We start from the raw sequence: 27235 nt of genomic DNA, 5'->3' as shown, positions 1-27235 counted from the left end.
TTCCCAGCTTGGCATGCCTGGTGCCTCTTCTTCACTTTGCAGTTCCTCCATTCTCCCACTAGTACTCGAAGTGTTAGTCTTGTTTGGTGGAATCTTTGACATACTGACAGAGAAAATACATTGAGAGAAGAGAGAGAAGCATGGTGTCAAGGCTCAAGAGAATCTATTTCTCAAGAATGTTGTTTTGCAAACTGTCCATTCTCATCTCCATCACTCATTAATACTGTCCTGCTGTGTGAATGTTTGCTGGGTACCTATTGGATCCCAGTCTACACAGACGCATTTAGTACAATGAAGTCATGCAGAAGAGGGTTCAGTGTGAGGAGAGGTCTCTCCTATGCTGAGAGAATAGAGTTAGCTCATCCATAATAAATATTTTCCCTTTGGGAAGTGTATATTCCACAGAATTACCATTTTCAAAGGGTATCTATATGAAGCACCATCATTTGCGGCTACATAGTGTTAGCTGTTAGACATCACTTCTGTTCATAAAAGTTTGTATTCCTAGAGTATGTACCCAGAATACAACCACTTCTTCATGCCTATACCACTAAGTCCTAACTTCTCTCAACCTTTGCGTGGATCATAGCAGTAGCCTCCTAACCAGTTTCTTGTCTTCACTCCTGAAGTCTGTTCTCTACATAGCAACAAGAATGAGCTTTGGCTCACATAAGCCAGGTCTGATCACTCTTCTGCCTGAGTCCACCCAATGGCTCCCTGCCACCCAGAATTGAAGCCAGAGATACTACAATGGCCTGGTGAGTGGGCTTCTATTTACTTTTTTGAACTCATCTCCTCCCACTCTACCCTTTAGTCTCTCACTTCCAACCACATTTTTTGTCCATCTTCATTTTCTTTAAAAGGAAAAAAAAAAAAAAAAGACCCAGAAGAGCAAGTCCTACTTCTTCCCTCAGGATCTGTGATTTTGATCCCTTTACTGGGCACACTCTTCTGGGTCTCTCTCCATGGCACTTCATTCAGTCCTCTGCTCTGTTTTCACCCTGGATTGCTCTAAAGGACAGCTCACTGATGTATCAGGAGCTTAACTTGTCAGTGTTTATTTCTCAACTATGTGAGTCTTCCGAGGATTTCAAGCACATTCCTTCCTGTGAGTGACTCAGAGACCCTTGGAAGTCTCATCTTCCTGATTTCTTTACTCTCTGTTTACCCCCTCAGCTCCACTCCAGAGGTGTAAACTCCATGAGGGCAAGGGTTTTTCTCTACATTTGTTTTCCTTTCTGCTGTGTACTGTATACATTCAATGGTGCCTGGCATATGGTAGGTTCTCAATAAATAGAAGGCAATGGCAACCCCCTCCAGTACTTTCGCCTGGAAAATCCCGTGGATGGAGGAGCCTGGTAGGCTGCAGTCCATGGGGTCGCTAAGGGTCGGACACGACTGAAGTGACAGCAGCAGCAATAAATAGTTTTTGAAAGAATATTGAAAGGTAGTATTATGGGAGGCAATGGAAAAGCAAAAGGCCAAAGGAAACTTCTTTGTGCATATGTTTTCTTCTCAGGCTGAAGATAATGAAGGTATGTCAGTTCCACATATTGATATTTGATTATTGTTATTAAAATACCTTTAGAAAGCTTATGGGATATAGAACCTAGTTAGGTTTTCAGCATTTAAACATTGAATATTTTCTTAGTTTTCTGCTGGCCTAACAATATACCACAATCTGGGTGGCTTAATCACTGCAAATTTGTTAATCTTGCTGTACTGAAGCTCAGAAGCAAGTCTTGGCTTGCTTTGGGTGTATTTCTTCCTGGAGGCTTTAGAAAAGCATCCATTCCCTTTTCATGTTGGTTTTTAGCAGGATGCAGTTCCTGGTAGGATGGAGATGCCCATCTTCTTGCTAGCTGTCAACTGAAGGCCGTCTCCAGCTGCCAGAAGCTATGTATATTCCCTGGCCCAGGCTTCCTTCAGGCCACTTTTGAAAGCCAGCAACAGCCTGTTGAGTCTTTTCACACTTTTAATCTGACCTGTGTCTTCTTCCTTTTCATCTCTGTGACCAAATCATCTCCCTTTTGATTTCAAGAGTACATAGAAATTACACTGGACCCACCTGGGTAATCCTTCTAAATGACAGTTTATGAGCAACCTTACATCTGCAATCTTCAAGTAACATATGCCCAGGTTCCAGGGACTAGGATGTGGGCATCTTTCAAGGGCCATCATTCTGCCTACCACAGATATATAATTGAGTATACAGTACGATACAGTGAGTAAAAGTATAGGCCCTGGAGACATGAAGTCCTGGGTTTGAATCCCAGCTTTCATCTTGCTTCTGGGTTCCTCTCTGTTATCTCTCTGACATTCATTTAGGTTCCTCTGTGCCAATTGGGGACGGTAATGTCACCTGCCTTATGAGGTTGTTACAGATGTTGAAAATATATAAAAGTGCATTTATACACACAAGACACTCCACTTTACTCCTTTTAAAAATATAATGTGAGTATCGAATGGGCAAACAAGAAGGTTCTACTGTATAGCACAGGAAGCTATATTCAACATCCGGTGATAAACCATAATGCAAAAGAATATCAAAAGAATGACTCTTTGTTGTCCAGCAGAAAGTAACACAACATTATAAATTGACTATACTTCAATAACAAAAGAAAGAAAAGTGCAAGTTTGAAATTTTGTAAGAATTGGAAAAAAAAAGTGAGTATTCCCAGTGTCTTAAATGGGAGCACTAAATCTAGCCTTAAGCCCACCTCAGAAGACCTTACCTTTAATAGGATTAAGAGAAAAATAGGATTAAAGAGTGCTCTTTGGCTAAAACCTCACTTAACCAGCTGGGTTTGTAGGGAATGAGGGGGAAGTTTAAATGTTTATGATTCATTTACACCTAAATCATTAAATGCTATTTTAAGGACATTTGATGGCTCGAAGCTTTTCAAACAGTCATAATGCCTCTTTCTTAAACAGAAATGCTGCCAAGAGTAAACAAACTCAAATACCATTTGCTTTGCAATTTTTCATAAACAAATTTAGAGTGGGTTCTAACCTGGCACACTATATTCTTCCTTCTGTCATCCACACAGGGACAGCCCTCCTGAGAAGAAACAACAGCTCGGTTTGTTTAATGGGGAGTTAGAAACCATGGCGGACCTGAGTGCAGAGAAAAGCACTCATGTTACTGAAATATTTCTGTTTGAGAATTCTCTTCTGGATTTCTGCCACTGGATTTGGGAATTTTGTTCTGAAGCTTTCCATTGGCTAAAAAATGTCCCTTTTTTAATTATGTAAGGGCAAGGAATTCTTCCACAGGATATAGGTGAAGACTACATTTCCTGGAGGTTTTAAAAAACCATTTGAGCTTGTAACTTGATGAATTTGATATTGCAGCCAAATTGAGCTGTCATTAGAAAAATTTATAATGGAATTTTGTTGATTAACAGTGTTGTGTTAGCTTTAGGTGTACAGCACAGTGATTCAGTTGTGTTGTTGTTGTGTGTTAGTCACTCAGTCATCTGACTCTTTGCGACCCATGGACTGTACCCGCTGGGCTCCTCTGCCCATGGAATTTTCCAGGTAAAAATACTGGAGTGAATAGCCATTCTCTTCTCCAGGGCATCTTCCCAACACAAGGATCGAACTGGAGTCTCCCGTGTTGCAGGCAGATTCTTTACTGTCTGATCCACCAGGGAAGCCTGATTCATATATATATATATGTGTGTGTGTATGTATACACATATACATATATCTATTCTTTTAAAATTTCTTTTAGGTTATTACAAAGTATTGAGCAGAGTTCCTTCTGCTATACAGTAGGTCCTTGATGATTATCAATTTTAAATATACCAGTTTGTACATATCAATCCTAAATTCCCAGTCTATCCCCCTCCTCACTCTTCTCTAGTAACCATAAATTTGACCTGTAATTCTGTGAGTCTGTTCTGTTTTGTAAATAAGTTCATTTGTATCATTTTTTGAACTGTGTTTTGATGAGCTTGAGTGCAGCTTGTGACTAACTTGAAATGGAAGGATTTAACCAGTGCATAGTTTAAATGAGACAAGACTTGAGATGGCTCACGTCTTGATTAATTGAAAGAACCTTTTCTGATGTCTTTTCAGCGGCCTTCTTTCCCCCTTTAGTACTTCTCAATCAACGATACAGCCACACTTCACAGAATGCCAGGGAGCACAAAGCCATAATAACATAAGCCTAGTTTATAGTTTTTGAGAAATGCTTTTTATAGATCAGCCCATACGTTGATTTTTGCTTCATGGTTCCTGCCCAAGGGTCAGTCAAGATGAGCTGCTAATGTACTTGAGTGAATTTTCTTCAGTGTTGCTGGGGTTGGAAGGAGACATCAGTAAGTGACAGAAGCACATATGGCCCATAGAACAGTGGCAGGAAGAGGAAGTAAGAGAACTCTGATTGCTTGAAAGGATTGTAATGGGTTGGCCAAAAAGATCATTCAGGTTTTCTTATGCTGTTATGGAAAATGCAAATGAACTTCTTGGAGAACCTGATATTTTATAACTAGTTAAGTAAAATCTGTTTGCTGCTTACCTTGTGGGGGGATATGGAGAGGTAGAGGTGAGGTTGACAGCACTTGATCATATAATTTTTACAGTATAATATTCCAGTCACTATCACCAGGGCTGAGGTATTTCTGGCTGTTAGCATAGCCTGTGAGGTGGGGCTCTTGAGACATCTCAGAAGACATGGGGCAACCATGAGATTTGAATCAGAGCTTAGCTTTCAAAACAGGAGAGAAAAGTATGAAGGAAATAGCAATCATGCATAGTTCAGGGATCTTCTAGCATGCCATATGAAGAAGTATGGTCACCATGAACACAGTTGCTAGTAAGATGGGTGTAATGCTTGAGAGTGCACTTTCTAGTATGTAGGTGAGGAAACCTCATTCCTCTGAGATTTAATGCTCTAAAAATAGAAAAAACTGCTAGGGAAAAAATAGGCTTTCTTTAGCAATGTAGCCTATGATGTTACCAAAGAAAGGTCTTAAGAGCAAAGTCTGAGAAAATATCAGGAGACAAAGTTTCCGTGAGTAACTATGACATCATTTTGTGAGCCTAGCCGGAGCTCTTGTACTAATAGTTATTAAAAATAAAGGCATGTCTCTAGCCTCAGACACATACATAGACACACACTCACACACACGGGGCAGAGCTGGCTGGGCCAGCATGCTGTGGCAGTCCCCTTAGTTTACTGTCTCTGAAAAGAAAGACTCCTTATTAAATGGTGCCAGTGATCTCCATCATTATTCATGGAGGAAGAGGCAAAATTTGGTGGAAAAGCCACACCTAGAATCAATCTATAAGTAATCTTTAAAGACTGCCTAGTTGTTTCAGTCCCTAGGACATCATGACCAGAAGCATGCTGTGTCAGAAAACAAAGTAAGTGAAAGCAAATAAAATTTTTCCATGAACCCAGTCATAATGAAACATTTTCAAGAAATTCCAGTTGGCAATCTGGAAGAGATAACCATTTGTCATTCATTTTCTTACTCTGTGAGCAGTATAACATCTTTTTTTCCTACGAGTCATTCTCCCTACTTTGGTTATAAAATTAACATGAGGGTCATGTGAAAGCTTTGTCTGTCCAGCTAGAAAATAGATGGCTGTTTTTTTTTTTTTTTCCCCCCTTGGGAAAGACAGCTTCACGTTAAATTGGATTCAGCCTCAGTTAATGTTCAGGGAGTACTTAATACATATGGAGTACATATCAAGGGCGAGGCATTGTGCTGGACAGTTTCACCTAAGCATCTCTTTTACTTCTTAAAACAACCTTGTTAGGAGTTCTATGTTGATTTAGTTGGGTCATGTATCAGATCAGATCAGGTCAGATCAGTAGCTCAGTCGTGTCCAACTCTTTGCGACCCCATGAATCACAGCACGCCAGGCCTCCCTGTCCATCACCAACTCCCGGAGTTCACTCAGACTCATGTCCATCGAGTCAGTGATGCCATCCAACCATCTCATCCTCTGTTGTCCCCTTCTCCTCTTGCCCCCAATCCCTCCCAGCATCAGGGTCTTTTCCAATGAGTCAACTCTTCGCATGAGGTGGCCAAACTACTGGAGTTTCAGCTTTAACATCATTCCTTCCAAAGAAATCCCAGGGCTGATCTCCTTCAGAATGCACTGGTTGGATCTCCTTGCAGTCCAAGGGACTCTCAAGAGTCTTCTCCAACACCACAGTTCAAAAGCATCAATTCTTTAGCGCTCAGCCTTCTTCACAGTCCAACTCTCACATCCATACATGACCACAGGAAAAACCATAGCCTTGACTAGACGGACCTTTGTTGGCAAAGTAATGTCTCTGCTTTTGAATATGCTATCTAGGTTGGTCATAACTTTCCTTCCAAGGAGTAAGCGTCTTTTAATTTCATGGCTACAGTCATCATCTGAAGTGATTCTGGAGCCCAGAAAAATAAAGTCTGACACTGTTTCCACTGTTTCCCCATCTATTTCCCATGAAGTGATGGGACTGGATGCCATGATCTTCGTTTTCTGAATGTTGAGCTTTAAGCCAACTTTTTCACTCTCCACTTTCACCTTCATCAAGAGGCTTTTTAGTTCCTCTTCACTTTCTGCCATAAGGGTGGTGTCATCTGCATATCTGAGGTTATTGAGATTTCTCCGGGCAATCTTGATTCCAGCTTGTGTTTCTTCCAGTCCAGCGTTTCTCATGATGTACTCTGCATATAAGTTAAATAAGCAGGGTGACAATATACAGCCTTGATGAACTCCTTTTCCTATTTGGAACCAGTCTGTTGTTCCATGTCCAGTTCTATCTGTTGCTTCCTGACCTGCATACAAATTTCTCAAGAGGCAGGTCAGGTGGTCTGGTATTCCCATCTCTTTCAGAATTTTCCACAGTTTATTGTGATCCACACAGTCAAAGGCTTTGGCATAGTCAATAAAGCAGAAATAGATGTTTTTCTGGAACTCTCTTGCTTTTTCCATGATCCAGGGGATGTTGGCAATTTGATCCCTGGGTCATGTATAAAAGGTAGGAAATTGACGCTTGGTTATGCAGTAGGAGGCAGAGGTCTCTCAAGTCCTCTGCTTTTTCCTCTATCCTGTGGTTGGGTTTCCAGGAATATACATAAAATTGCCACCCAAATAGTTGTTTGGACTCAAGGGACAAGGGAGTGAACTAATCCTGAGGGCAGACTCCAGGACTATCTGCCAGCCCCTGTTCTAGGTACATCTCAGTCTTTAGTATGCATTGAAGTCACCTTAGAATCTTATGAAAACACAGATTCTGACTCTATTGGACTAGACTTGGCAGGGATGAGGGACTACATGTCTAACAAGTTTACAGGTATTACCCATGATGCTGGTCCAGGGTCCTCTCTTCCAAATAGTGATCAACCTGTTTGTTGGATTCAGAGGAGACAGAACTTGCTGAACACACTGTTGAGACCACTTCTGGTCTCAGAACTGGAATTTAATTTTTTTTTCTAATTGAAGTCTAGTTGATTTACAATGTGTTAATTTCTGCTGTTCATCAAAGTAATTCAGATATATATATATACATATATATATATATATATCCGAATATATATATTCTTTTTCACATTATTTTCCATTATGGTTTATTCCAGGATATTGGATATAGTTCCCTGTGCTATACAGTAGAACCTTGTTTCTCCATCCTATATATTGGATTAGCCAAAACCTTCATTTGGGAGGGTACAAAAAACCCGACTGAGCTTTTTGGCCACCCCAATATAATAGTTCACACCTGCTAATCCCAGTTTATACCTGCTGACTAACTGGAAAAGACCTTGATGCTGGGAAATATTGAAGGCAGGAGGAGAAGGGGACGACAGAGGATGAATGGTTGGATGGCATGACCAAATCGAAGGACATGAGTTTGAGCAAGCTCTGGGAGTTGGTGATGGACAGAGAAGCCTGGTGTTCTGCAGTCCATGGGGTCACTAAGAGTTGGACACAACTGAGCGACTGAACTGAACTGAATCCCAAACAGACTTGCAGTTGCCAAGGGGGAGATACTGGTAAAGGGGAAAACTGAGAGTTGGGGGTTTGAACTGGAATTTGAACCAGTACCAGTGGATTATGAGGCCTTTGCCAGTACATTCTTCTTCATTCCCTAAGGCTTTCTCCTTGAGTGAGCCATTTGTATTCCATATTTATTGGAATTTATTGTGTTCTACATTTATTTGTCCAATCATTAAGGGGCTTAGAACTCGAAATTCCCAGTATCTTCTAGAGCGCTTCCTTTTTTGTTCAGGAAGACATCTTTGCAGTTAATTGTGCTCACATTTGCAGCTTCAATTTTTCTCTTGCTCCTTTGGTTAGGCACATTGGTTCACCATCCTAACTGCACCTGAGAACTACCTGGAGAGCTTTACTGCCAAGGTCCATACCCTTCTCCAGGACCAATTAAAGAGACTTTCTGGAGGTCGGGCCCAGGCATGGGTGTGTCATAAAAGATCCCTGAAGCAGTTCTGATTTTGTAGCTAGGGTGGAGAGCCCCTAAATTACAGGGCTCAAGGATGCAATTTATGGAAAATGTATTCCAACCTCCCTTTTGTGATGTCATAAAAGAAGGACTAGTGTATTTACTGGACCGGTCACCAACAAGGTTCCCGATGAATCCTTGGTACAATTTTATTTCCTGACCATGAGCTGGTGCTGCACTGTGGTTCAAATTGCATCACATGGAAAGTTTGCAGTGACTCTGTGCAGACCCTGAGGGTGAGGAGTCTATGTGCAGAGCATGAATCCAGAGTTGTGACATGCAGCATCACCAACTGGCTTCAGGGCCAAGACACCTGCTATCACCAGCCCAAGACATTGACCTTGAGGGGTTCTAATAAGCAGAGAGCTTGCTTTGATTCCCTTCAACAAAACTGGCTAGTGAGGAGATTGTCATCTTGAAAGACAAGAACCTAGGGTACTGTGGGTTGATGCTGTGGTAGAATTATGCACCAACCACCATGGCTGTTCAGAGTACAATAGACTGACTGTGGGGAGATAGGAGCTGCTGTAGAGTTTTACACAGTGAACAGTACCAGTGCCCAAGAGGACGTGGCCACTCTGGCCTGAGGTGTGCAAAGAAATGGAAATACGGTTGATTCTTGAACAACGTGGGTTTGAACTACCAGGGTCCACTTACACACAAGAGTTTTTTCAGTAGTTCCTACTACAGGACTGCATGAGCCGCGGTTGAATGAATCTGCAGATGTGGAACCTTGCCAATGTAGGAACTGCAGATAGGGAGGGACCAGTATAAGTTATATGTGGATTGTCAACTGTAAGGAAGCTTGACAACCCCTAACCCTGTGCCTTGTTCAAGGGTGAACTGTAGCAAGATAATCAGAGGCCAGAGCTGCCCCCGCTCCAAGGGAGAGAGAGGAATTTTCACTGGAGAAAGCAAGAAAAGGCTTACAACAGTCATTCTTAACTCCAGTTATGCAGTTGAATCACCAGCGAGTTTGGAAACCCACCAGCACTCCAGCCACAGGCTGGAGAGTCCAGTGTAATTGATCTGGGGTGGTACCATGAGAACTTCAGTTTTTAGAAGTTCCACACATGATACTAGTGCTCAACCCTAGCTGAGAACCAATGGTGTAGACTATGTTTGTACCACGTGGAGGAGGATGCAGACAGCAGAGGTAGCTGAAACAGGTAAAACACACACCTAGGCAGTCATCCCCCTGCCCCTATGTGATCCTTGAGCAGCATCAGCAGCACTTGGGAACTTGTTCATGCCCACCCCAGACCAACTCCATCACAAACTCTAGGCGAAGGTACCTAGCAACCTGTGTCTTAACAAACCTTCCAGGAGACTAGGATGGATACTTCAGTTTGACTTGGACTTGGTGCATGGGGGAGAAGAATGCGATGACATCAGGCTAGAAAACTTGGAAGTAATGGGCAGGTGCCAGCCCTGCAGACAGTATATTGAGGTGAATTTACAGCACCCAGTGTTCTCAGGTCAGGTCGAGTGTATGTCTAGGCATTTCTTTCTCACATGCTTTAAATGGTGGTGGGGACAAAATCCATGCCATTTCAACTGTGCACAGAACCTCTGCACACAATCTGTTCTGCTAGAGGGAGCTGCCACTTTTCTGCATGAAGGACTCATTTCTGTCTTGAGGGACGGGCTGCATATTCCCTGATGTTGTGTGCACATGTGCGTGTGCTCAGTCACATCTGACTCTTTGCAATCCTGTGAACTTTAGCCCACTAGGCTCCTCTGCCCATGATATTTTCCAGGCAAGAATACTGGAATGGGTAGCCGTTCCCTTCTCCAGGGGAATCTTCCTGACCCAGGGATCAAACCCAGGTCTCCTGCATTTCAGGCTGATTCTTTTACACTGCACCACCTTGAAAACCCATATTTCCTGGTGATGTGGGTCCTTTGATGATGAGAAGGCCGACCTTCAGGAAAGCTACCTTAGATAAGGCCTCAGAGAGTTGCCCACCTTCTCTTCTTGCTTCTTGTCTCCATTTGAGGTGGGTCTTTGGTACGCTGTGCCCCATCTATTATGCATTCTCAGCACGTGCCTGGACATACTCCCCTAACGTTGTGCAATGCCATTGATGCTGCCCAGTGGCATCCCTCACTAGAGAAGGCCTTTGCCATGAGCCGAGTAAGGACTTCACTGGTGTGCAGCTATAGTGGTTTCCATCTTGTTGAGGGCTTTCTTTACCTGAATGACTGATGTGCTCACTAGTGTATCTTTCTCACTATTTGGTCTGAACCAAACTCCCCTGAATAGAACATCTGAGTCCTTGCTAGATGCTAAGCATCTCTGAGGTAGAGGTCAGGGATGCTATTATGCATCTTGCAGCGCATAGAACAGCCTCTTAGAACAAGAAATTATCCAGCCCCAGATGTCAAAGTGCTAATGTTGAGAAAGCCTGGCCTGGTCCACATCACTTATTATTGTTTTATTTTTTTTAATATTTTTTCACACTCTTTGGCATGTGGGATCTTGCACGGATCAAACCCACATCCCCTGAAGTGGAAATTTGGAACCCCAACCACTGGACTACCAGGGAAGTCCCCATGTCACTTACTTTTGAAATGAGAAAACTGAGACTCAGAGATGTGATGTGCCATTCCAAAGGTCACCCAGGAATTTAGCTGTTTCTCAAGGGTGGGGATCCTGGTACAGTGCTCAACGGGCTCCATCTCTGTCATATATGGTCTTTCTTCCACTGCAGCCACTCTGGTGCCTGCCAGGTACGATGCAATGTGCTGAACTCTTTCCATTTCTGGTCCTTTCTTCTTAGTACACACCTTCAAGGTAGGCAGGACTCTCCCTAGAAGGGACTCACTTTGTGCGTGCAAAGTTACCATGCGCAAAGCACTGTAGGTGGGCCATTAGGAAAGCAAAGATGATACCAAAAGAGACATGGTTCTGGTCTTCTAGGAGCTCCCATTCAAGTTGTGGAGGAAAGACACATCTAAGAAAATAATTATCAATCTCACTTTTCACTAAAAGCTTATGATGATGTCTAGAAAGCTATCTCAACAAATGACAGGATAAATTTCTTAAAGTGTTATATGGACATGAAGAGTTGTTGTTGTTGTTGTTGTTGTTCAGTCACTGAATCATATTTGACTCTTTGTGACCCGATGGACTGTAGCATGCCAGGCTACTCTGTCCTCCACCATCTCTTGAAGTTTGCTCAAATTCACATCCATTGAGTCAGAGATGCTATCTAACCAACTCATGAAGAGTTAGAATGAGCTATTTACCTTTGCTTTGAAATAAGGCTGGGTGAAGGTGGGCATCTTTCATTTGATTCATAAGAATTCTTTGAGTGTGTTTTATAACTGACTCCACCTATAGAATGACAAATAAGACAAATAGTGTTTCTGCATCAGATATCCTATATTCATGTGGGAAGAGTCAGAGGAGAGGCATGTACATAAATACCTACATAATTACAGATTGAGTGCAAACCTATTTAACATGGCTAAAAAGAAATCTCAGAAGAGGTGGCATTTGAGTAGAGCCAATGGGGGTGTCATATTGAACAGCAGGTACAATACAAGGTCTTCAGGCATATTTTAGATACTATGTAAATCTAGTGTGTGGAAGAAGATGGACATGTGATAGAATTTTGGAGGTGGGTGGCCACCATGATAGTGACTTTGAATTTTTTCCTTCCATGAAAGTAGCAAAACAGCCTGAAGAAACAAAATTGAAGGAAAACTGGATAGTGCTTAGGAGGCTGCATGAAGTTGGGGAAGATTGCAAAGGGGAAGGTAACTGAAATGTCTAGAAATATTTTCAGTTGTTTCTATTTTGGCCAAACCAAATGACCATTAGTATTGATTAATGCAATTCAGTGAATTATCTGAATAACTCATTGACTTCCCCAATGGCTTAGCAGGCAAAGAATCCACCTGCACTGCAGGAGACACAGGAGATGCAGGTTCAATCCCTTGGTTGGGAAGATCTCCTGAAGGAGGAAATCGCAACCCACTCCAGTGTTCTTGCCTGGAAAATTCCATGAACAGAAGAGCTTGGTGGGCCACGGTCCAAAGAAACACAAAGAGTTGGACATGACTGTGCTTGAGCACAGATGGAGACAGAGAATTCATTGACATTTAAACTTGCCATTGATAGTATCCAGTGTGGCAGTAAAGCTTATGTAAGTATTCAATAGATGGAGCTTCCCAGGTGGTGCTAGTGGTAAAGAACCTGCCTGCCAGTGCAGGAGACCTAAGAGACTCGGGTTTGAACCCTGGGTCAGGAAGATCCCCTGGAGAAGGGAATGGCAAGCCACTCCAGTATTCTTGCCTGGAGAATCCCATGGACAGAGGAGCCTGGCAGGCTACAGTCCATAGGGTCACACAGCGTGGGACACGACTGAAGTGACCTAGCAGGCACACACGCATCCAATAGATAGTGAGTTAGAAAGCAAAATGGAGGACTTGAGTTAATTCATTTGTGGCTGAATTTACTTTTCTGCTTGACAGGTGCTCAGTGACAAGGAAGAGTAATCACTCTAATTACTCTGTTTCCTACTGACTTTTTCATTATTCGAGGACATTTGATAATCTGTGTATTTTCCCTTATTTTTACTTTCACAGATGCTTTCAAGCATTTGCTTTTTGGAGTCACTAATATATGTCCAATAACTTTGACTGGTAGTCCCATGGCTGTGTTCATTGCTGTTGCCCTGGTGATCTCAGATTTTCTTTGATTTCAAATCATGTATCATTCATTAAGTATGTTGAGTCGTCTTTCCAAAGAGTTCACTGAAAGGCAAAAAACAGTGTCATCAAATAACTGAGGGCTTATTAACTGCTTCCAGCTTGAAATCAGCACACCTTACAAGTCACAGTGGCCTGGCCAGGGGCCAGATGCCTTTGTGGCATTGTCTGAGTAGTTTCCCAGGTTGTTTCTGGTTGCTTTTCTGTCTTTAAATAAAGACAATAAACCTCGTTGGAGACAGAGATAATATTTGAAGCTAAGGTATACAAAAGATCCTGTTTAAATATATCAGTTTGTACAAAGAAAAGCGACCAGAAACTACTTAAGACTTTCTGTTAAACACCCTAAAATCCTGGCTTCTAGGCTGGGCTTTTCCAATAGCTTTGTGGCTTGTCAATTCCCCTTCCTGAGCTTTATTTTCCTTATGTTTTAAGACAAAGGGGTTGCATTAAGTTATCTCTAAAGAAATTCTGTTTGCAATGACTTGGAAGAGTATAGTGTTTGTGATACTACTAAATATTTGGGTAGGTATTTTATCTAGCCAATATTATATTTATTGATTAAAGTACAGGGTAAAATTAGAAATTGAGTTTCTAAACATAGAAAGAATAAGTGATTGTTAACTTCTTTAATTAAAAATGCATTTAAGACATATATTACATTGGAATTAGTTTTGCTGAAGCCAAAGCTCCAGTATCTTGGTCATCTGATGTGAATAGTCAACTCATTGGAAAAGTCCCTGCTGCTGGGAACAATTGAGGGCAGAAGGAGAAGAGGGTGTCAGAGGATGAGATGGATGGATGGCATCACTGATGCAATGAACATGAACTTGGACAAACTTTAGGAGATGTTGAGGGACAGGGAGGCCTGGCATGTTGCAGTCCATGGGGTTGCAAAGAGTCAGACATGACAGAGCCACTGAACAACCATGACAAACGTTTTCATTTTATCACAGATGGTTTGCTACAGATCGATGCATTATGTCCGGTTTGAAATGGGAACACTATTTCTGTGAACATGGGTAACATAGACCAGGTCACTGGCTTTAGATATAAACTCTCTTCCCTTCCTATGACTGTCCCCACTCGTGACCATGGCCTTGACCCTGAGAATTGCTGAGAAGCCTGGAGGAGAATGAGGGTGGTTTACTGCCAATCCAGGACTGTTACTGGGAAACCAACCCTGGATGTAGGCTTGCCCACCTAATGGTTAGTCAATAAACACCTTGTATAATGGGAACAAGGTCTTCCATAAATTGTGCTCTTAACTATCCTGCCACCAGTAGAGTCACTTATTGTCACCCTGTGTCTGAGTATGCCACCTGTCAGTGTCTGCATGTCTGTGGGTGTGTGAATTTGCATGTGTGCACTTCTCTCATCCAACTCTCTACCACTCTTGTGGGACTTTGGAATTCTGAGTAGGTGGCCTATGTGATCAAGGTCAAGGGCACTGGCTATGTGGGTGTCATTTCCCGGCAGAGGCCTACTCCTTGGCTGCTACTGTCATGGGGCTCGTGGCCTTTCTCAATACCTGGGTCCTGCAGTTCAGAAATCAACCATGAGCTACTTTTACCATCTTACCTGTCTGAAAGAGTCAAATTGAAGCTCTGAAACTGGAAGAGGTTTAGTGTAAATCTATTGTCTGCCTAATCACTGGAGTCTTTCATGCAAACTTCAAGATTGGATAAACATTACTGAGAAGAAGAGCAGGAGTCACTGCATAAATGTGGACAAATAGTTTCAATGAACAAAGGCAAGAGTGGTTTTCAGAGGCTGGAATGGTGTGCAAGAAGGAATGCACTAGAAAGTGGGGGAATAGCAGAAATCCTAGGATTAAGCCAGGGGAAAGTAGATTCCATTCTTTTTTCCTGTTTCGATGAGCTGACTTATTTGCAAGTCTCCTCTCCCTTTTCTAGAGTTTGTGCCCTTTGGACACATTGTCTCCTCATCCTTTTTTTAAGGTAGTAGAATTAAGGTACTCACCTGCCTTAGTGCTGGGATCTTATGGGAAGTTCCCTGTCACTCCTGCTGTTAATTGCACATACAGTCACTGTTCTACCTGAAGGAGCCCTAGGAATAAATTAATACAACAGTTTTAATCTTTCATCAAAATGAATTTACATTCAAAGATTTTATAGACTGAAATGAGGTGTTTCCTGTAGATTGCCACTTCTGGTTAAAAAGTCAAAAATATTTTTAGGTCTTGTGTCAAAATGACACCAAGGTATGCTAATAGATTTAATATTTTTTTCTGTTTTTCCTGAATTGATTTATGTTTGGGGCATTTGAGTAGAGACAGCCTGGATGCAAAGCTAAGCCATTAACTCCCAGATGTTCACAATTTCCAAGGAAATGTTCTTTGCCTGCGGTCATTACTCAGATGGCTCCTTAAATGCTCTCATCTTGGCATCTTTTTCACTTGCTAAATTCAATTTGAGGAAAGAATAGGAGAGAGAGAATTTTGTGGAAAGCAATTATGTTGCACTTTTGTGACTTTCCTGCTTTCCCCATGATGATGAATTTGGGGTCTGGTTCTTATATCAGTCAGTGGGGCTCTTTCACTAGAATTTTGTTGTATGTTACAGATACTAGTTGTATCTAATTAAACAATAATGATGGAAGTACAAGGCTTTTTGTGGGAATTAATGACCAGCTGGTTAAAGCTGATGGCTAGAGAGTCAGCCAAAGGCTTTTGTGCCATTAATCTCCAGAGATGCCCATTTGTGATGTCATTTATGGTATCGAAAAATGAAAATGGAAAACAATTTAGTGGTGTTTATCATGTACTTCTGAACAATAAGCTCTCTATGTATTATCCAAAAGTTGTTCTTTTCTTTTTAATCCTCCAATTCTCTTCTGATCTTAAAATGTGTTTCTTATATACAATGCATGAAAATGGGATTTCTCAGCTTCTGTATAATCATGGGGTTTTGTTTTGTTTTGTTTTGTTTTTGAGTTCTAAGTTTCGGAGGTTTTCATTAAATATATTGTATGGTCAAACTAGAACTTACCTTCATCTGTGATGCTAGAATTTGATACATGTATATATTATCATAACTATCTGCTCATGGCAGGAAATGGTTGCCAATGGTCTGAATAGCAGCTGTTGCTACCAAAGATGTGCATTCAGCAACCAGATTCTAAGAAGTTGCAGTCACATTCCTAGTAGATGAAGGGAACTCTCTTTCAGAAAAGGCTGTGGTGGTCTGTCTATGTAATATTTTTGATTACTACTGCTGAGCACTAGAGGAAAATAGAAAGAGAAGTGACTAAAATATTCATCACCTTCTTGCGTAATTTAATTACTTATAAAGGAAGACAACAACTCCACACACAGCCAGTCTATCAAGAACTTGTTCTCAACTCATAATACTAATTTCCAGGTTATGCTGGTTTTCATGCCATCTTCATTCCAATGTGAAAGAAAGTTCTTAAAAGTCTGTTAAGATCCTAGCCAGTGAGCTGAGAATGTTGTGCCAAATGTGGAAGCATGAGATCCCATCCACTCTCAGCCATAAGCTGGTGATATTTTACAAGCATCATAGAATTGTTCTCCCCATAGGAAGTTTGCAGCTGGTACCCAGTGTTTCTCAAGGCATGTTAAGAGTTATGCATTTGAGGGAGTAGGATGAGTCAGTCCATTGTTAATCATAACTTTAGGGGTACTGACTCACTCCTGGTAAAATGGGATGACCTCACTGGAAAGGTGTGAAAAAAAAATCCATTCTGAGGTCAATGCCCTGTTTCTGCAGACCCAGATCAAATTTGCACACTCTTTGGTGGGTAGTTATCAGGAAAAACAATGTTGCAGTGGACCAGGTGAAAGCAGACACCTTGTTTTAGCAGGGAACAAACACTAGAAATTCACTGTATTCCTTAGGAAAATGCACAAAGGGCCTAGAAATCTGAGAGGGGCCTCATATCTGAGGCCAAAAGTGAATCAGGCCCTGCAGTGCTACAATTCAAGGTAGGTCTTTGATCCAGTGTTGATTATTAGGCTCTTGACTGGAATATGTTCACTTTATTAGGGGATTTCGAATATGTGAAGGTTACTTGTCATGGCCCCAGTTCTCTTTGGGAAACACAAAGTGAATTCTTTTGTCCAACTCTGTACATAGTGCATGAAAGCCAGGCCCTCACCAGGAGCAGACCCAGGAAGAAAATGTAAACGAATACACTGAAAATTTTGTGGAAATTAGCCATTTTCGCCTGTAAATATTTATATTGTACCTCAAGTTGAAACATGTCGCTTTCCACAGTGTTTATTTAGATACAATATGGTTATTGGTATTAACATGTTTTATTGCTCATCCCGATGATCTAACCCTTAAATGCTCAGTATATTGTGATGGCCACAAAGTTCATCTGGGTTTTTCTCACCTTTGGCTGAAAAAAAATCCGATGGAACTTTTTGGCCAACTCAGTACTAGCTATCAAGGTATGTATAGCTGAGTAAACGATTCATATTAGCAAACTAAGCCCCTCAAAAGAAAACCCCCAAGCAATGCAATGCTTTTCTTGGAAACTTTTCATGGGACTGTTGTTTCTATAGTCTCCCCCGGGAGTAGAGTTGATGTAAGACGTTTCCCTGCTTTCCTGAAGCTCTAACTTGAGTTCATTTTGTTATGTGGTGACCACAGTTCTGGATGACGCCCCCCCTGGCACACAGGAATACATTATGTTACGGCAAGATTCCATCCAATCTGCGGAATTAAAGAAAAAAGAGTCCCCCTTTCGTGCTAAGTGTCACGAAATCTTCTGCTGCCCGCTGAAGCAAGTCCACCACAAAGAACACACAGAGCCCGAAGGTTTGTGCACGACGGACGCGTGTCTTGCTTGTTTCCTCTCATTCTTCTTTCTTTCTCTTTCTTTCTGACTGTGCATTGCCCTCTGGTGTGCTGTGTGTTGTGCAGCTCCTGACATCGTTCCGAGGCCCCGTAAGCTAGCCAGTGAGTGTCTTATGCAGCCTCAGATGGGACGCTGTATAATACAGTCAGCTCTGGCCCAGCGCGCAGCATCTTCCTGCTTCTCGCAGCTGACACGTGTTCAGCTGGTGTCATGACACTGCCCCGTTTTGGCTGCTAAAGTTGCTTGCTCCCGTAGCCAACATCTGGCCGAGTCTGGTCCCATCACCTCGCCTTCCTGAAGCAGCAGTCGGCTGAGGAATGGCCCTTCCAAAATGAAATCATCAGACGATGGTTCCAAATTTTCTCCCTCTTCTCCACTCCATAAAGCCTCCTGCCTTGTGTTCGAAGAATGCTCATGGTCTACTCAGTTGGCTGAAGCAGGCCCAGATTCCCCTGTCATGCACGCCTGGTGCGCTTTGCCATAGTGAAATGCATGCCTCAAGGAAACGATGAGTAGTTTGTTTTTCTTTGCAGCTCAAGTACAGGTTTGGAAAACTCTACTCGCTGGTACTTGAACTGAGGTCAATAAGGTATTCATTGCAATCCATACTACAAATGTATCTCAGAAGTTCCTTGTCTCTGCAGAAAGCGTATGCATTCATTTTTTCCCCAACTTTTTGGCATATATCAAATAGGATCAGTTTTCACATCACAAATGTGGTAAACGTTTTGCCATCTGTGTATGTTTTGATTTCCAAAATGACAATGGAGAGGTATACTGTGTATGCTAATTAAGTACTTATTGTATAACAACTTGAGTTCCCTCCCAGATCAAATGCCATCCATGCAGTTTAGCAATGAATGATGTCAGAGGTGACAGAATTCAACCAGTCCTTTGGCAGTCGGTATACACTTTTGCATAACTGTTTCTGGTACGATTTCTAGAAATGCCCTTGTTCCTATTTCAAGTTGCCCTTTTGGCAACATTATGGGGTTTCCAGTACAACTGTCTTTCTGTTGCACGGGTCTGTTCAAAGTTTGGTGTTTGAGGAAATTATTCCCAATTGACTCCAATCTGTAGTTTTGGAAGCAGATTTTCATATCTCAAAGTCTCCCCCTTTTCTGCCCTTCCACGCAGAGCTTCAAATGTTCTTTGGCAGAAAATGACGAGTGTACATTTTCTATGCTTAACTCTATTTGACCTGTAGAATACAGCATTTGTATTTGTTTTCTACTTCATACTTTGGTATGCAAGCTGTCCACTTTGCATAGGAGTTCTGATGTGAACAGTTATTCATCTGGAAATATAAATGGTGGCCCTTTACGAGTAAGACAAAATTTTGGTGGTTTTGTAGAGAAGATACTAACTTGATTTTATGCTTCACTGAAACAAAAAATTTCAGCCAGTGATGTTTGTGTACCGTATATATATTTGCATGCACAAAACAGTACCTGTATTATAGAAATACACTATTTCTTATATAATTATATTCTTACAAATGTGTGTGTCTGTATTAACAGATACTATACTTTTTTTTTTCTAATTGTACATTATCCTGAAACACAAAGATTGGTTTGAGTAAGTATAATAAGCCATTTAAGAAGCAGTTGGTTAAATTCAGTCAAGAATTTGGTTAGAAACTTACCTCAAATTGTTTTAACAATTCTCAGATTCAAAAAACGACAGTTGAATAACTAAATTTAAGACCCACCCATTCTCTTATTATATATAGTTTAGACAGGATCTATTAGTTTTCAAAATATCTGGAATGTATCATGAATACTATTATGAATGTTTTCAAATATGAAGAATTCTTTACAGAATGGGTATTAGTTGAGCTCTCTTATACAAGGTTTGGATACTTTTTATTTTGGCTGTCCTTGTGTTAAATGTGGCTGTCATCCTTTCTCTTGTGTGCTTTGATGATGGGCATTGTCTTCTTTCAGATTGAAGATTTTCCTTAGTCTTGCCGTCCTGCCAGGTCCTCTGGAATAGTGAAGCTAATACTTCCCTCTTGATTTGTAAGAATTATTTATAAATAGTATTAGACACATGAGAGGTTTTCTGGGATGACATTGTGATACTATTTACAATTTTACTTCATCGCCTTTAAACAAGGACTCCGAAGCTAATGGTGATCCCAAACATTGTAATGAATATATTTGATCTCTGTACAAATTAACAGGATCCCGAAGACCTTAGATGGGGGTGAAAGAAAACATGCCACGGAAGAGACCTTGGATAAATAAGGAAACAATGCTATGAAATTAACATGCTTACTTCATGTAGGATCTTGAAGGCCAGAAACTCGTCATTGCTGGGAGGTGAAGTAACTGTGGGTTTAGAATGGTTCAGTGGTCATTCTGGCCACCTGGAAGATTTTTGCAAGACTGATTTTTAAGTGTTGTAAGGTCCTGTCTTCAGTTCTCTCTTCCAGTTGCTATAACATTTTATTATAATGAGTATAAATAAGAGATCTCTTTATTAAAAATGGATAGAATCTCAATTCTCAACTATGTCCATACCTTGAAACATTTTATTCTCATGTGAGGCATTTTGAAGAGAGAGGTCCTTTCATGGCCTCTCTTCCAAAGCATGAAACATTAATTGACCTTGACTGTGGATGCCCACCATTTCCACTGCAGGTGAAGGCAGTGGGCAGCATGGTTAGCCTGATTGATCTGTGCAATGCCAAGCTGCTCATGTGACCTCTTCTAATGAGACTGTGTGTGTGTGTAGCCCTCAAATAAAGAATGAAACATTCATTGAAATTTGGCCAGGGTAGTGGTGGGGGATGGTGGTGGTGGTAGAATATAAATTAGAGTTGGAAAAGTCTTACAAATGATTAAATTAGGTCAAAGAGGTTTATATATATTATGATAAAGCTGGAATTAGTTTTCTGCTTCTTTACTGAATTGATAAAATCTGTCAACTATTTTTGCATTATTATAGACAAAGTCTTGGTGTTTCTTTTGGTTGGTGATGTTTTTGTAAAGGCCAAGTTATTTCCATAATTTATAATCACCTGAGATTTGGTACAGATAGCAATTGTTCACCACCGTCTGTCTTTTGAAAGACATTTTTGCATTGTTTCCAAGGCCTTCAGAATTCATGTAAAATAATACACAGAAGGCCTGAAATACCTCATTGGCTTTTCAGGATATCCTTAGGACAGATTACACTTTGCCAGAAACAGGTTTCTATTTCTGAACAGCCGATTCCAAAATAAATGCTTTAGTCTGTTTCCAAATACTTGTGATTTTCAGTGATGTGATTATTTCCATAAAAACCACTTATGATGTAATCTTATACTGGAATTTGGCTGAAGAAGCACACACAAGTGTTTGAGAGTCTAATTTTGGCCCAGGACCAGCTATGGTCTTTGTTATAAGAAAGCCACTTGGAGAGCTGAGATGTTTACCAAAATCTTTTTTTTACTGTCCCAGGAGCCTTTTGGCAAAAGAAAGTATAATCATTACAGCTTTATTCTTTCCCTCATTTTTTCTTTCATTGTCATGTCTGCCCCAATAAAATCACTGGTTTAGAGTACCTTCTGAATGCCTATCTATTACCAGTAGAGTTGTTGCTTCCTAAATTCGAGTCACTGGTCTGTTACTGATGCTTGAAGATTGTTCAGAAGAATCACATCAAGGTATACAGGCTTACAAGTAGATAATGTTGAAAATCTGCAGAGAGAAATAAATCACAGATTACCTGCACATACTTGTGGGATTGAAAATCTGATTACAATAGCAAATTTGAAGGAGTTCAGGCAACATAGGAAAATATCACAAAGTTCAATGATTTGTCACCATCTTAATCAAATGTCTGGCCTCCTTCCTACAGTCCTGTTTTCATGTGAATTTTTTTTAAAGTTATATAAATATATATATATATATTCCACTCCCCTTAGGACATCTGTAACCTTTTTATTCAGAGAGGCATCCAAGCATAGTGACTTTGGTTGGAGGAGAAGAGAGTCTGTGCTCTAGACCGGTGATGAAGTATGGCAGCTTTCACCAACCAAAAGAAAGCAAAATTATGTGCCAAATGTTAAGGGGGCATATTTGTAACAAGTACAATGTCTGTTACTCTGATAATGCCTTGGTTTCCTTATCCCAGAGAGAGAATATGTCACCATAAATATCAGTCTTGCCTAAATGGTAGGAGAGAAAGGAGGTAGAAGAATATTTAGGAAAGTGTCAAGAGAATTGTTTTTATTTTCATCCTCACCTTTTCTTCAACTCTGATGTCTCCTGTTGTGTGTCTTCCTCATATTCCTACTAATTTGCCTTTTGAGAAGAATGGGTCTAATACTATTTGAATTCATAGTTCAATAAAACTAAATCACCTCTGATGCTTGATATTGGAAAATGTCTTGACTGGCAGAAACGGTATAATTGGGTTCAATATCTGTCCCCTTGAATGTAAGAATTTAGGGCTATTCCTATTTGATTAGAAAAACATGGGGCCATATGTTTATGTGACTCTGAAGCAATAAAAGATTTTATTCTGAATCTTTAAATTTCAAAATAACTCATTTGTGGTCACTTTTCCTTTGATTTATGATGTGAAGGATGACAAAACAACTCAGAGAGGTTTCTTTGCTCATTGAAGCCAATGGCAGCTTAATTGCAGTCACAAGAAAAGTTAAAATATTGGTCCATACCAAAATCAAATTAAAAGCCCCAAATTTGAAAGCCTTGTTGTTTAGTAATGAATAAACATTATCCTTTCCCCATATACTGATCAAGTGTATTTCTCTTGGTTGCTTGTCAGCTATTTCTTAGAAGACAACTTGTTATCTCCTAACAAGATTGGGAAGCTAGTAATGGCACTGAAACACAGTCTCTCTTCTCTCCTATTTCCCCTCCTTATGGCAGCAAGCACAGCATTAAGTCATGTTTGGAGGATAGTTTCTACTCTCTGGAAAACTCATAATTTGATCAAGGAAGTATACATAACAGCCAATAATTCAATTTCAGGTCAGGATGGGCATTTATTATTCTCTTATTAGATGCATGCATCTCAACTCAGTCTCCAGGCTGGCTTTTCCGGTAGAAACAAACAACCACTCATGATTTGATGATTCACTTTTTAAAGCAACAGGCCTTCCTTCTCCCTCGAGCCTCGGTGTTCCTGTCGAGGCGGTGGTGAGGGTTCCTAAGAAGTAATCTCTCCTTCAGGACTCTCTTGACTGAAGTTTTCCTCACTTAACATTGGAAGCAGATATTTCTCCTTTGTGAAACCAACACAGATGGTCCACTTTAAGTATTTATATTTAAAGGAACACTGCCCTGGGAACGTGCCCAGAAAGGTCTACTGGATGAACAGTGGTGGTGATTTTGATTTTAAAACAAAGTCAAAATCTAGATGCTGATCCTTGAAAAAAATCTGGAAGGTCTCCATCCATGCAGCACTGCCCTCTTCAAAGCTGTTCCATCAAGGTTTGTGTTGCCAGCATGCTTCTGGTGCTCTGATGTCTCAGCAACACCTTTTGGGTTTTTCCTTTCCACAGTCGGTTAATAAACCACTGAAGCAGATCTGCATTTCTGACCTGGCATGGTATGACTGTAGGTAGACTGTGGACCATCCCCAGAAAGGCATAGCCTGGATGACTTTGAGCTGTTTTACCAAGTCAAGCCCAACCCTAAGGTCTAGGTGGTGCAGAGATGCACCACATGGGCTGCTGTGTCAGCTCCAATTTTCACTCTTTTGTTTTAAATGATAACTTGCTTGCCTGGTTGAAGAGAATGTAGAATTAACTATACTCTCTTTTGCAGGTTCTTAAATAATAACTGTATCACTATTTTCCAAATTATGTTTTATGAACTACTAATCATATGGCTTTGTGAAAAGAAAGATTCTGTGATCCCATACGTGTTTGTTGAATTCCATATCTCTCTTAGAGAGTCATCCTGCATAGGAGAGTAATTTGTCTCACTTTGGGCACTTAAGTGGTAAACCGCATCTTTCAGGTACCAAATCATTTTTGTTCGTAATACATAGTAACATCCTAAAAGTATGCTTTGGGAAATGCCTTGCTGGCTCCACTAAGCAGTGTGTTCCCATCAAAGCTCAGCTTTGACAAGTAACACACTTTTAAAGATGAATGCTGGTCCCTTTTTCTCTGACCCCCACCTGCTATCTTTAGGAAAGTGCTACTCCAAGTGTGGTCCATGGTTCAGGACTGGGTCTGAAATTGTTTGTTACCAGTCAGTGATAAGATGACGAGCTTGTGCCAGAATGTAAGTCAATGCACTGTTTGTTTTATCAAGAAAGTATTGCTGTCTTTCTGCGTGTAAATCAATGAAGTTAGAGCACTCCTTCACACCCTGCACAAAAATAAATTCAAAATGGCTTAAAGACTTAAATATAAGACATGACACAACAAAGTTCCCAGTATGGAACATAGGCCAAACATTCTGACATAAATTGTAGTAATGTTTTCTTAGGTCAGTCTACCAAGGCAGTAGATATAAAAGCAAAAATAAACGGAACCTAATTGAAATGGCAACCCACTCCAGTGTTGTTGCCTGGAGAATCCCAGGGATGGGGGAGCCTGGTGGGCTGCCGTCTATGGGGTTGCACAGAGTCGGACATGACTGAAGCGACTTAGCAGCAGCAGCAATCAAACTTAGAAGCCTTTGCATAGCAAAAGAAACCATAAACAAAGTAAAAATGTAACCTAAAGGCTGGGAGAAATTATTTGCAAACAATGCAACTTACAAGGGCTGGATAAAGAAGATGTGGTATATATGTATACAGTAGAGTACTACTCAGCCATAAAAAGGAATGAAAATGTGCCATTTGCAGCAGCATAGATGCACCTAGAGATTATCATCCTAAGTGAAGGAAGTCAGAAAAAGACAAATATCGTATGATATCACTTATATGTGGAATCTAAATTATGATGCACATGAATGTATGTACAAAACAGAAACGGACCCATAGACATAGAAAACAAACTTAAGGTTACTAAAGGGGAAGGATGGGGTGGGATAAATTAGGACTTTGGGATTTGTAGCTGCAAACTATTATATATAGAATGGATAAAAATCAAGATCTTACTGTATAGCACAAGGAACTATATTAAATATCTTGCAATAAATCATAATGGAAAGAATATGAAAAAGTGTATGTATATATAGGTGTGTGTGTATGTACATGCATACGTGCATACTTAATCACTCAGTTGTGTCCACTTCTTTGCTACCCATGGACTGTAGCCTGCCAGATTCCTCTGTCCATGGAATTTTCCAGGCAAGAATACTAGAGTAGGTTGCCATTTCCTCATCCAGGGGATCTTCCGGACCCAGGGATGGAATCTGCATTTCCTGCATTGGCAGGCAGACTCTTTATCACTGAGTCACCTGGGAAGCCCATGTATATACATACATACATACACACATACACACATATACATATATATATGGATATATACATACATACATATACATATATATACATACATATATATTTATAAAACTGAATCACTTTCCTGTACATTAGAAACTAACACAACATTGTAAATCAACTATACATCAACTAAAGAAAGTATTGTTATCTTGCTGTGAAAAATAGTGTCAGCTGAACTAAACAGAAATGTGCCTAATGACAAGTTCATGGGTCAGCACTAAGGCTGTGGACCCTACTTTCAGTAATATTGCTTAGATTATTTCAGTGATTCTCAACCTTGACTCCACCCTTGAATTATCTGAGGACCTTTTAAATAATAGTGATGCCTGAATTATCTGAGGACCTTTTAAATAATAGTGATGCCTGAACCCAACATCAGACCAAAATCAAGTAACTAAACAATAACTTGTCCAAATGAAAACCCTGCAAGGTCTCTTGTGGCTGATTCTTGATGTGTGTGTGTGTGTGATTTAATTTGAAAAGTTCCTAGGTGATTCTAATGTACTAGCAGGGTTGGACTCGCTGCCTCAGAACAGAATTACCTTGGCATAGGTCATTTGTATGATGTCAGCTGTCAATTCACAATTCTTATCATGCTAGTTGCATGAGCCTGTTGAGGAGGTGCCCTGTGATTAGAGGGCACGCTGGACAGGCAGCACTTATATGACCTTTAGAGCTTGTGGCCATGTAAGGCATCCGTCCTTCCCACTACACACACACACACTCACTCTCTCTCACACACACACACACACTCTTACCTTTTTGAAGTTCTCTTGCCTCTGCCTCTCTGAGCTTTTAGAAATATAATCCAGCTTTTCCACAGGAGCGTGGTAACCTGCCACCTTGTGACCAACATCCTTTTTTGCAAGTAGTGGTGGAAATACTTGTTCTGCTGTCTGTGATGCAGCTTGCAAATGTGGGAGGAAGAGTTTCTTGGGACCTCCTGTGATCTCACTTAAAGAAGAAAATGGAGAATTAGCAGAGCATATCACCGTGCCAGAAAAGGTCATCTACGTGCTTCTTGACTTGCTTCCTGCTGCTCTAGGGTAAGATTGCAGAAGTGGATACCAGCTGCTCCTGATCTGGGTATCTCTCCCTCAGGCTGTCATCAGTGGGGCATTACCCTTTTATTATCTAAACATCATCGCCAGCTCCCTCAGCATAATGTTATTACAGCAGCATGTACGTGAAGAATGACTTTGCCATGATTGGGAGACTTTCAGTGTTATCTGTGTTTATCAATCATTCCTAGCACTCTAAGTTACATTCATTCAGGTATTCATTTGTTATACGCTACAGTATTTCTCTGTGTGCTTGATATGCAGCTTAGATAATGCCCATGGGAAAGTGTGGAACAAGAGATATTACATCCTGCATTTTATCAAACACTTACCCTTGTCTTGCTTCGCAGCCAATATCCACACTCACTCCAACACATCAAAATCACATGTTCACTTCCACTCATGTGCTAGCCTATTGCTACTTAGAAGCCCTGGCTATTTTAAGATGTATATTTTCAGAACAGCTCCAGGTCAACCTTCAAGCATATCCAGCTTTGGAAGCAACTCGTATACATTGTCTGGAAAACCGGATCTCCACGGAGGAAGGCAAAGAGAGCCCAGTTTCACTGAGTTAACATGTACATGCAGCAAGCACTGTGCAAAGGCCCTGGGAGGTAGGATCACAAAACTTTGTAAGGTAGGGGCTGCTCCCAACCTTTCACAGATGAGCACACTAAAATATGGGAACGCTAATTCACTTCTCCAACGAATGACTGGACTT

The 27235-nt window shown here is 40.9% G+C and overlaps 1 protein-coding gene across 5 annotated transcripts in view; it reads left to right on the top strand.

The window, feature by feature from the left end:
* Nucleotides 1-27235, top strand: part of FGF13 (fibroblast growth factor 13) — a 569367-nt gene that overhangs the window by 331889 nt on the left and 210243 nt on the right. For 4 of the 5 annotated variants that reach the window (XM_061408501.1, XM_061408504.1, XM_061408502.1 and 1 more), the window contains one exon: nt 17827-17994. The exons of the other annotated variant lie outside the window; for it this stretch is intronic. In XM_061408501.1, the coding sequence (XP_061264485.1) occupies nt 17827-17994 (168 nt within the window). The remainder of the gene's footprint in view (nt 1-17826; nt 17995-27235) is intronic. 5 annotated transcript variants of the gene reach the window in all.

The sequence above is a fragment of the Bos javanicus genome, chromosome X (genome assembly GCF_032452875.1).
Source record: "Bos javanicus breed banteng chromosome X, ARS-OSU_banteng_1.0, whole genome shotgun sequence".
Classification (NCBI taxonomy): domain Eukaryota; kingdom Metazoa; phylum Chordata; class Mammalia; order Artiodactyla; family Bovidae; genus Bos; species Bos javanicus.
This window is presented reverse-complemented; position numbering and strand designations above follow the sequence as displayed.